The sequence below is a fragment of the Gouania willdenowi genome, chromosome 21, assembly GCF_900634775.1.
Source record: "Gouania willdenowi chromosome 21, fGouWil2.1, whole genome shotgun sequence".
Taxonomy (NCBI): Eukaryota; Metazoa; Chordata; class Actinopteri; order Blenniiformes; family Gobiesocidae; genus Gouania; species Gouania willdenowi.
In genome coordinates, this window is record NC_041064.1 from 14,051,308 (window position 1) to 14,063,457 (window position 12,150).

General features: G+C 35.4%; 2 protein-coding genes across 2 annotated transcripts; both read right to left on the bottom strand.

Moving 5' to 3' along the window:
- Positions 1–408: 408 nt before the first annotated feature.
- On the bottom strand, positions 409–9,929 carry LOC114455197 (solute carrier family 15 member 1-like). Its single transcript, XM_028436264.1, has 23 exons — positions 9,313–9,929; positions 9,079–9,119; positions 7,924–8,011; positions 7,555–7,696; positions 6,325–6,444; positions 6,128–6,227; positions 5,609–5,699; positions 5,421–5,504; positions 5,239–5,321; positions 5,069–5,155; positions 4,878–4,967; positions 4,747–4,791; positions 4,620–4,652; positions 4,445–4,533; positions 3,814–3,895; positions 3,522–3,641; positions 3,279–3,425; positions 3,119–3,165; positions 2,861–2,968; positions 2,640–2,751; positions 1,228–1,365; positions 1,033–1,140; positions 409–912 (listed from the first exon to the last, which is right to left on the bottom strand). The coding sequence occupies exons 1-23, from the start codon at positions 9,317–9,319 to the stop codon at positions 682–684; spliced, it is 2,193 nt and encodes a 730-aa protein (XP_028292065.1). The 5' UTR covers positions 9,320–9,929; the 3' UTR covers positions 409–681.
- Positions 9,930–10,587: 658 nt separating this feature from the next.
- On the bottom strand, positions 10,588–12,145 carry LOC114455126 (dedicator of cytokinesis protein 9-like). The gene is made up of 3 exons (XM_028436167.1): positions 12,033–12,145; positions 11,813–11,951; positions 10,588–10,728 (listed from the first exon to the last, which is right to left on the bottom strand). Exons 1-3 carry the CDS (start codon positions 12,143–12,145, stop codon positions 10,588–10,590), a joined length of 393 nt encoding a protein of 130 aa, XP_028291968.1.
- Between the last annotated feature and the right edge of the window lie 5 nt (positions 12,146–12,150).

The window sequence follows — 12,150 nt, forward strand, 5'->3', positions numbered from 1 at the left end:
TGTGTATGTTTTCAACAGGTATTTTTGAAAAACTAAAAAAAAAATGGGTGGTGATTTAATGACCTGTGGGACCCGGGGTGAGACCAGTTGAGAACCCCTGACCTAGAAGATCAAAGCAGCTTAGAACCTGAAAGTTCCACAGTGTTACCATGGTTACCAGCAGGAGAGCTTTTTCTGAGTGTTTTTAAGTTGATAATTTGTTAAATTCTTAAGTATTTTTGTTATATTTCAGTTTAATTTTAGACACCCATCTGATATCATATTTGAGCATCAAGTGATTCATCATCAGTTAGAATTATTTATGTAAAGCTTATATCTAAGAATTATAATTGGGAACAATTTTCCTGCTTGGTTTCATCCAGGACATTGATGAGAGACAAAGTGATGGATAAAAACAAACAAAATACATTTATTTCTGTTGCACATTTTTATTTCACAGACACCATAAAGAGATAAATATAAAACACCAGTTACATCTATACATGTTGGTCATATGAATACTGTAGTCAGAAATGAAATCGATTTCATGGCATTTTATTATGAATATGACAATCAACACACATGCTGACTAAACTCACAGATGCACACACAGTCCGTAACTCACACACATATCTACACAAATAGTGTAGGCTACCTCTCTCCATGAGGACATGATCATATTTTGGATGAAGGAACAGATGTTTACAGTCTGGTTTGTTTCTTATCTTTGTTAAAATGATCTTTCTGATTAACAGAACCTTTCTTTAACATTTGAATCTCTCCGTTCTTATGCTTCTCGTCATCCTCATTTGTCGTCGTCTTGAATTGGGCCTCGATTTCTGTCGGGTCAATGTAGGTGTAGAAATATGCCATGATGGAGAAGAGAACGCACATTGCAATCAAGAGAGAGGCAAACAGGACGTACTCTGCCCACTTTGAGGAGATAAGAAACAGAACAATGTATTTAAGTTCATTAGATTACAGTTTAGCATAAAATGTTAACACAGTCACTGAAACAGGAAATTTGATTTTTTTTTTTTTTTTTTTTTTTACCTTCAAAGGTATCTTAGCAGCCTCAGCCACTATCAGGACAATAAAGTTACCAATGGCAACAGTCAGCAGCCAACCAGCCTGCAACACTGCCTTCATGTTACTTGGTGCCTTGAAAGAAAAAGAAAGACTTGAGATATGCAAAAAGACAAAGCAATACATATAATCTTGTCCTTGAGATAATCAAGGCAAGCGAACCTGTGAGTACGAGAACTCCAGACCAGTAACAGAAAACATCACTTCACCAGCGGTTATGAAGAAGTACTGAGGGATCTGAAGGGCCATGTGGACCGAGTTGGGCTTAATCTCTTCAATCACTGTGATAGACTCCTGACACTGAGAACAACAAACACAGCAACAACAAAAAAAAGAGGTTAGATGGCTCACAAAGGTCTTTGACAGACTAACACAGGGGTTTTTCAACCTTGGGGTCATGACCACACGTGACAAGTCACCTGAAAATAACTACTGATCATTAAATTCATTAAATTGTTTTCTAATTAAAACACGACACACGACCTTGAACAACTGTATTCTATACTTTTCTCGTTTCTCAGATATAAATCTAGTCAAAATAAAATGCAGAATGAAAATGTTTCAGCTGGCACTGGGTTGTCACTTTGTGCACTAATCATGGCTACTCCATAATTGTAGCATAGTGTAACAAACATTACCAACAACTGGAGAAAAAATGTCCTAGGGGTCACCAGAAAATAGTGGTATCAAAATAGGGTTACAAGTTACAACCCGATAAAGGTTGTAACTGAAGCACAGTAAATATAGTGCATTTACACATTTTCGTTCATATATTTCATGTTGAGACCAAACGTCACAAAAGGAGTGACTTTTATATCACAACTAACATACTGTAAATATATCAAAAGGGTTTTTGTTTTTGTCAGTCGAGTGTTTTTCTTCCCTATTATGAATTTCATATTTTGATAAGCTCATTGAGATGACTTTGTTGTAGTTTGCGCTATACAAATAAAATTGAATTGAAATTGAATCAGAGGAATTTGACAAAACACCATGTAGATATAATAGAAATGTTATTAAAGAGTAGAAATAATATTGGAAATAATAGACAGTGGACAAAAATCCCCTCTTAGACCTTAAATATCACAACAAAATAATGTATTTAGATAATGTACCCACACAGTCAGAATATACAGATTATACAAAACGCCACGATTTCCAACTGAGACGTGACATCAAACTAATGCATGAACTATTTTTCATTTTACATCTCAGACCCTGAAAGGCTGCACCTACAATCAATTGATAACTTATCACTGGACTTCAACACTTGATTATTATAGGGTCCAATCTCACTGCTGTTTAACAGTTTAAAGATCTATACCAAGCAGATAAACGATTAACAGTCTTTGCAAATCCTTTTTTTAAAAAACAACGAAATAATAATTATTAAATAAACGAACATAAGCCACGTCATCACACACACACACACAAACACACACACCCACGTTACATGACTACACAGTAACCTTGCAGGAATTATTTTATGATTTTTGATCAGCAGAAAACAGAAAGCCATTAGTTTGATGATCTTTAGATTTCAGAGATTAATTTATTGAAGTTTCCAAACTTACAGTTGGTCCAAAGACTAAAGTGCTAGGGATGAAGAAAGCATATGAACTTCCGTATCCAAACTCCTTGCTGAATTCACAGGACTGTGAGCCACTCCTCAGAGTGAACGTGGTCCTAAACATAAGCAGTCAATGATTTTTTGAGAAGCCAAATATTTACATTTCAAACCACTGTTTTAACACATTTGAGAGTAAATCATCAAGTTAATCCATTTATTTCTTACTTTCCATATTGCACCAAGGAGTAGGTGGTGTAATTAAGTGGTTGGATCAGGCCAAAGTCCACAGCAGGAGATGACACGTTGACTGCAGTCGCTAATCCATTTATAAACCTGAAAAGTTGTAAAATTAGGGAAATGATCATCTGCAATCATGTTACACTGTGAGAAATATGAACTGCTTTTTAATATGCAATGGGATCAAAGAGAAACAAATAATAGTGAATGAAAGCAGTTCTGATTAAATGAATGAAAGTGACTCGCCGGATTCCATTGTATCCCTGTTCAGGTTTGGAGATCAAATCCTCAGTCTGAGAAAATAAAACAGAGACTCATAGTGCCAATGATTCAAGTTCACATATTTTTCCCTTAAAAAAACAAGTTCAATTTTAATGTTTCATGTTTTGTTTTTGTTTTAACTCACCAGAAGCCAAGTGTTGTTTATTGCCGAGGGAATAAGAAGTGTGTGTCGCATTTGTTTGGTCAGTGAAACATCTTGGCTCACTGGATGATGGTTTTCTACTGTAACCAAGATCTGCTCTCCTTCAAAGGTGAAGTATTTTTCACTCACCTGCAAATTAAAATAATGTACCGGAGTTGATTCATCACTCGAGTTGTGAAAGATCAAAGCTACCTTTGCACAGAGTTTCTGAAAAAGGTCACCTACCTGAGCTGCAGGAACCGTGAAAGGAGGATAACTTGGTAAATTTACTGTAACTGGATTACTGTCCATGTTGAGTATTTTCAGCTGACTCTCAGAGGAGGATGGGAAGACGGGCAGCGTTTTCTACGTGTGAGCACACAGCAAACATTTTTCAATTTTCCTCTTCACTGGGAGAAGGTTTGACAGTTTAGGTGAGTTCAGCTGCTTCATTTTCACGTTTAATTTAAATGAAAAACAAAAACAAAAAAATATGATCACCTACTTGGTGATCAATATGTTCCTGTTTTCTACTTACATCAATCTGAAGCTGGACGACAGCTGCACAGAAGAAAGCAATGGCTGCCATGACCATCCCCACTGTCATCCTTTTAAGAGGGCTGGTAAATAAATAAAAGAAATAAAGCCTTTTAAATGACTGTGACTTAAGGAGCATTAAAGGAACAAATAAAAAAAAAAAAAACTGTTTTCCCACTTTAAATCTTTAAATCCCACTTTAAAGCTTGCTAAATATATCATAATATAATGTATGGATGCTTTCTTTAGCATTATACAGTAATATGATGGGAGATGTGATGAAACTTCTTTGAATATCTACTAATGTGTAAAAACATTAGTTTAAAATTTCAAAATGAGCTGAAGACTGAATATTATAACAAATTTCAATCAAATATAATTCGTTTTTAATACCAATAATTGCTTTTGTCTCCATTTAGACTCACTGGCTCTCTACCATTTTCCAGTGGATGATACATTTAGTTTAAAATCTGCTAAACACATACAACATTATATTAAATTCTCCCCTTCAAAATTAAGTAAATACTGCGTCAAACCACATTGTTTCAACATATGAAAAAAAACTTGTTAGACCTTTGAAATGCGTTTTTATAGTTTGTACTGACACATGTCGATATGTAAAATACACTTACGTGAAATTGAGTCCACATTTTTTAATGAGAGGGTATACGACGCTGTCCATGATGGGAACCAGAGTCAGGATCAAGATGGGGTTTACAGTCTTTCAAGAAATAAACATTTCACAGTGAGCATCCTCTTAATACCACTTAATCGGCTCATCCATCCCAGACTCATTATTCAACGTACCTGCATCTGATCCGGCTGTATGACAAGCAAGCCCTGCAGGCACAGAGTATGTTGTATTGAAATATGCCCCCCATTACTTTAGTAAGAATATGTTTTGATGTGTTATTTATCAAATGAAATAACGTACAAAATTTCCGTCCATTGTAGTGGCCTGCAGAGTCCACCTTGAACCCTTTTGAAATGCCAAAGTTAGCATAATTTAATCAAAAAAACAGAAGATGTTCCTTTCTTTTTAAGAGGAAAACAAAGAGTTTGTACCTTTTGGTCAAATAAAGTCCAGAACACAGGCAGTGGAATGTATAAAAAGAGCACTTTCAGCACCATTTTGATTTGAGCGATTAGTAGTTTCTACATTAGGATTAGAGAACAAACAAATACATGTTATTCAAACAAAAAAACTAATAAAATATGCATAGAAATTATTGCTTTCCAAACAAATGAAAACTGACGTCATATTTTTCTTCTGCCCAGTCCATCCAGTGCTTCCTCTTTGGGAATTGTTTGCTTCTGTGTCTGTAGCGGTTTTTGATGGCAAACTGATTGAAATGAGAGTTTACATTTTTTTTAGAAATATTTACATTATAGATGATGTAGAACCAGGCTGATATAAACAACTCACCCCGATACATTTAGAGACGTCCAGCATGATGTTCCCCTGTGGTTCAGCTTTGTAGTACATCCCACTCCCAGCAATGAACACCACTGTGAAGAGATCACAACACACACACGGATCTTCGCGTTCAAGTTTCACACTTAACTCCTACATGTGCACAGATTTATCCCCATTTATTTTACACGTACCAAGTGCAACAACCATGAGGGCAGCAGGGACACCAAAGGCCAGAGAGTAGCACTTCTGCTGGCTGTAGATGCCACATTCCTGAGCTGTGGACACAGACCAACAGCTTTAACTCAACTGTACTGGTAGTATATTTATAATTGAGACATTTTTCTTCATAGTCATGATGCTGCTCATGTACGTACAGTACCTCTAAGTATTGGAGTTATAATGGTGGACAGGAGACTCCCGCCATTGATGCACAAGTAGAAGACGGAGAAAAAAGTTCTTCTTTGCTTTTCCTGCACAGATAGAGCAGGTGGTGACCTTTTTTGTTATGTATTGTATACATATTAGGATAATGTAACAGTAATTTTGTTTAAGCATAGCTTTGGGAGCGAAGGAGGTGAAAAAAAAAACCGTCCAGCATTGTGATTAAATTAATTGCGTTTCATGGAAAGCCACATACATTTGATATTATCAGCCATAGTTAGACTCAAATCAAATCAAATTTGTAGTAGATGTTTACTACTGGACAAGTTAATTTTACTAGTAAAGCAAAACGTGTCACTAGTAATCCTTATATAATAATAAGGGGGTGGGGAAAAGCAAAATCAGTCTTTTGAAAATATCACTATATATATATATATATATATATATACTGTATATATATATACTAATACTAATTATCGATTAAAAACTAGGAGCTGAAGATCCCTGATAGTTCAACCTGATGATCTCCAAATTGGTCTCCACCAAAAGCAGCAACACAGGGTTTGATGCCACCAGTGCCCAGAGCGATGAGGAAGAGGCCAACCATTGACATCACACTGAATGGAAGGAAAGACATAAATATCAGGTAGATAAAGAAATGCATGGAAAACATGATAACGAATCATCCAGTGTACCAGGTGTATAAAAACCCACACGTGAAAGATCATGTTGTCAGGTGTTCCATCTCTGTCCGTATCGGTGATGTCATGGATAGCACTTACTGCCATGGCCACCTGGCCAATCGCATAGACAATGGATAAGTAGATGATCGTCCTGAAAGGGGAGAGTTTACGTACACTGTATTTATTTACTGTACATTATTATCTAAATCTCAATATAAACATTTCCCTCCATAACATAGGTCTCTATTCTGGAGGTGGTTTTGCTAAGAGCCGTATAGAGAGAGAGAGAGCTGGGACAACTCCGCTCACTCCAATGGTTCCTGCAGCAATGGCGGCTCATGGAGCCTCACAATTGTTCCCGGAAGTGATCAGTTTATTATTGTAGCTAATGGAGCTAGAGCGGATTAGACGGTTTGTGATGCACTGTTAAATGATAAGACATTGTTATTATTATTATTATTATTATTATTATTATTACTATTATTATTATTATTATTATTATTATTATTATCAGCGTATCTAAACCCATTAACGTGTGCATTAAGGCATGTTAGTTGATTATCTCCCGAAAAACTAGTACATTTTTATTTTTATTTTCATTTTTTGAGTTTTGTATTTATAACAAGTGGAGCATCCCCATACTGCACAGCAAACTGCATGACAAGTTATTAATGTTTCTGACTTTGTTAGACATTTATTTAATGAATTTATCTTGGTACATAAGTGCACAGTAAAAAAAAAAAATCTAATGTCTATTTTTATATATGTACGAACATAATAAATATGTTTTCAATGTGTCCTGCCTGGATGTGGTGTTTTTTAATGACCCCTTTTTTAAAGAAAATTCAAAGCAATACGTCCTGTATACAATACATAAATTAACAAATTAATGTTGGCCTTAACTATGTCAAAAAAGCAGGTAAGCCGTTAAAACTAATTATTAATACAAATTTACATGAGGAAAAAAAAAAACTATTCATGGAACTACATAAACATATACTGTATATACACATACTTATGACGATGTACTGTATAAATATTGTCAATCAATGCAGTTATTGATGACAAATTACCAAAAATCACAGTTATGTCACTAAGGATCAATGGATTGGAATGGCCCGCCACTAACTTCTGGGAACAAATTCAGTCTTACATGAATCATGTGACGGTCAAGCATTTTGGACTTCCGTTGTCGCAACTCTCTCTACACGGCTCTGGTTTTGCTCTTTGTGCAGTATTTTATTTTGAAGCAGACACTCACTTGAATTTTCCCAACCAGGAATCTGCCACAATGGCCCCAAGGATAGGGGTCAAATAACAGAGAGCCACAAAGGTGTGGTAGATGGATGTAGACAAGTCATCATCCCAGCGTAAGAAGAACTTAAAGTACAGAACCAGTACGGCTGTAAACAAGAGGAGGAATAAAAACAGACTTGGTCTCACGTTGAGTCATCTCTACGTAAACTGCTGATTCAATGTAATGTTGATATAAGAAGAAGTTGTACTATTACATAGGTGCATGCTTCCATTTTGGCAATAAAATGCTAACAGTAAAAAATGGTAAAGAGAAACATTGACTAAATGAAATCATTTAGTGCAGAATAAACACTATTTTAGGAAATGTTCTCACCTCGCATCCCATAGTAGGAGAACCGCTCACAAAACTCATTTACAACAATGAAAAAAATGCTGATTGGGTAGCCGCACACCTCTTTACTCTGAATGAAGAGACACAACACAAAAATAAAGGAAATAATGACAATACTATTTGCTCTCAATGGGTTTTTTTTTTTTTTTTTTAATTTGATGTTATTTTATTCTGTTTTATTGTTAGTTTAAATAATTTGTTGCATAATGTTACAGATGTTGCAGTTGTCGGGTGAATTCACAAAGTAAGTTTTTCATTTAAAAAAAAGAAGAAATTACAGTTTCAAAGCACATGTACGAGGTAAAGTCTTTTTACGGATTCTGCTGAGGTTTTGTTTTACAGGCTTAGTTAAACATTAATATCTTTACAGAAATATAATTGAGCACAATTATATTATTGGATTGTTAGAAAATTGTTCAAATTAACATATCTTTAATATCACGTATCATATTCAGATTTCTATGTTGTTTTTTTGTTTTTGATTTTATATAACACTGTAGTCCTTAATGGATGATCATATTCAATGCACGCCGTTTATAGTTAGGGCTGCAGCTGTCATATATCTTGGTAATGGAGTATTCTGTTGGTTATTCCATTGATTAATCAATTTTTTTATTTTTTTTATTTATTCAGTTTATTTCCGACATGGTTACCTTCACTTTTTTTTTTTTACATTTTTTTTTTTTTTTTGTACATGCCGAAAAAGGCATGTTTTTTCAATGAAAAAACATGTTTTTGCTCAACTAAAACTGAATTTCAAAACAAAATAGAATCCATCAGTTCATAATACAAATCAATTTGTTTACTTTTTAAGAAAAAAACAAAACGTTTATTACATATGTACGCAAAGTAGAAAAAGAAAACAACCTAAGATGACAAATACAAATGTGGTAGGAAAAATAAATATATATATTTTTTTTAAAATTAAGAAGAAATTAAATCATTCTTTTTTAATTAAGTTATTCGATGACTTTGAGGAATCACTGCAGCCCTACATGGTACACTGTACAACCAAAACCCAACGCATGACATAGTAAAAAAACACACACTGTGAAAGCTATTAAAATCGATGGTGTTCGATATGGTTATAACTGTATGAAAGAAAACACTGTGTATATATTTTTATAGTTTTTTTACCTTCCCTCTGTTCTTCCTCTCCTTCTTTGGATCTTCATTATCTGCATATAAATAAAAACTGTTTGGCTTCCACAAAAAAATTCACATGAATCAAAACTACAAAAAATACAACATAATCTTATTATATCAGCACAAGCACTAATGAAACATTTTCTCAGGATTTTTTTTTCATTTTAATAATAATGTTGCAAATTAAAATGTCAATATTAAGATTGGTTTGCTTTTCCATCTCACCTGCCATGGCGCCTTGTCTTGTTGAAGTGTGTATTTGTTCCAGCAGGTAATAATAAATTCTCTGTGTGTTGAGCGGTGGGAATGAGAAGGTGTTTACATAGTGTTGCTCCTTATTAGCACTTAAGCAGTTGCCCACACTGCTGACTGAGTTACTTTTATGATGGGAGGGAACATGTGACGTAGAAGATATGAAAGCAGGTATTTTTCAGTTTCTTAAGCTTCAATAAAAAGATCCCACACAGTTTCCAGACCATCACAATATTCACAGACTTCAGCGAACACAGCTCAGTAGTTCAGGCTGTGTGTATTTTATTCAAAAGCATAAGCAATAATCTCTGTTTACAGTAAAGAACAGTGATTTTAGTGTTAAATAACAAAGACTAAAAAACATTGCTGCTCAAATATAAGACCTTTTTGGACATTTTTTTTAAAAACATTTTCATTAACACAAACTGGTAAAAGCTTCATCTTACGACCACAGTAGGCATACAGACTTTCCCCCACTCCTCATCGCTTTGGCAAGACGGTGAACGTAATCTTTACAGTGTATGAGCCCACAGCAAAGTCTTTCAACAAATATTGCACACAGTCCATATTTATATACAATAATAAACAACTCAATATACTTTTTTGTATTCAATGGCTTTAAATACTTTAAAAACTCTCCCATTCTAAGACATTGAAGTGAATTGATGTAGAATGTAAGTCATGGTCGACCCTTTTTTGCAAAGAATGCATTTTAGTAGAAATATATTTTTATTCACAGGGAGCTGACGGTCCTTGTCTGCAGCATATGTTTTTCATCAATACAGTGGTTTATAAAAGTGGAATACTGCACATACAAAAAAAAAAAACACACACACAATGTGAAACATCTTGGATTGCTCACAGCCTGTGATGAATTGTCATGAAGTGCATGAATAAAAAAATCCAAACAGGAATGTCTCCGGAGACAAAACGATGCTCATTCTTTGAGGAAAAAATCCAGTGAAGACACCACAGCAGGAACAACGTCTATGTCTGACATCTCTCTGTGACCTTTTGTAGTGCTTGAAACTTTGTCCCATTGAAATAAACTGCCCACGTAGCACAGTCAACATGCCATGGGTCGATAATAAACAGGTCCTGTGCCTTGGGCATGTAAATAAAAAAAAACGAAAAAAAGAAAAGAAAGCTTGGTTTCTGCTCTCTGTGGCCCTTATAGAAGACTGGAGTAAAGCAGGATAACTGATATGGCATCGTTGGCTGGTGGGTAAAGGCAGCTCTGAGGTCAAGCTAAGCCAGGTTAGCATCATACACCGATGATGAGCTGGGGATTCCCTGGATAGTAGTGCTAGTTGGTGTGCCGCTAATGGCGTTAAAGATGTGGAGGGAGTCTGGGAGAATGCTCTTCATGCCATCTTCCACGGGACTTATCTGGAAAAGAGAGGAGGGCGTGGGAAAGCAGTCACAACACAGCTAGAGTCAATCAGAATCAGAATCAGAAATGTTTTTAATGGCCATGTAGAGTTTTAAGGACAGTACTTGGTAGTTGGTGCACAAAACAAACAAAAATAAATAAATAAATAAATAAATAAATAAATAAATAAATAAATAAATAAAAAAAATCATCATCATGGTGGGTGGAAACAAAATGGATTCCACTAAAGATAGTTTGAATTTCATTACATCCACAATTTCTGCTAAAACCAGTGAGAGGACACAAGCAAGCAAGTCCACAACAACACCAACAACACAATGCATGAAACACATTTGTGCATGTATACATACACAAATTTTAACAACAATTGCCAACAACATATTTACATGCATACATATCGTATACATGCAAAATTAAATCCTAGCAAGCTGAACAAAATAAGCAGATGAGTAATTGTTGTTCCAGCCAGTTGACATGGAGATTGTTTTGATTTTTTCTGCTGTTTGTGCTGAACTGAGTGAGACAAAAATACAATAGCATGACAAACCAGGAAGTTTAGCAACCCCAGACGTTATGTCTGTCTGCTTAATAAGTGACATTTTAATGTTTTAAATAGGATTAAAAAATGCAATCAAAAGGACAGCTACTCCAATCTATTGAGTGTTTAAGATCAAGACATAATAAATGAGTTTCCCCTGTGTCTCTGTGTGTTTAGGTCTCTTTGTACAACACTATTGGGTTTTTATAAATGCAGCAAAGAGCAAGTTTTCTAATTGTTGACAGATGCACATTTCAGTGTTGATTAGACGTCTTCATCTGGCTGGACCAACAAGTACCAACTCAGTCTTTATTGCATATCAGTGCTTCTTGCATTACCATCATATCTGCTCTTGTCAGCACAAAGAAAAAAACAGAGAACGGTGATATCAAAGAGTGCATCATCACTTTATTGAACATGTGATAAATGACAATTAATTTGCTTCACTTAAAAGGGTGCGCCTGTGAGGTGTAGCATGATCAATCCTCAGTGATTACCCTTTCGTAGCAACAACAGATACAGTAGAGAAAGATCGTTTTTACCTGCTCGTGCATGATGATAGATAGCTCTCTAGCGAGGTCTCTATAATTGGCTTTCATCTCATCATGATACTCCTGCTGGTCCTCCTTGATCAGACGTTCATTGATGCCTAAGCCGTGGCCACACGCCTCGACAAAGTGCCTGCTCACAAAACAGTATCAGCAAGTGTCGGGGGGGAAATTTTACCAAAGGAAAGTAGCAAACGATAAAAAAAAAGCCCACCTGAACACTTCTTTCAGTTGTTTCACCTTGTTATCTGGATATTTTTTGGCAGTCGCTTCATCCAGAAAAGCTCTGGCGTAGGCCAGCGGTCCTGCATTCACCTGCAGAGACATGTTGA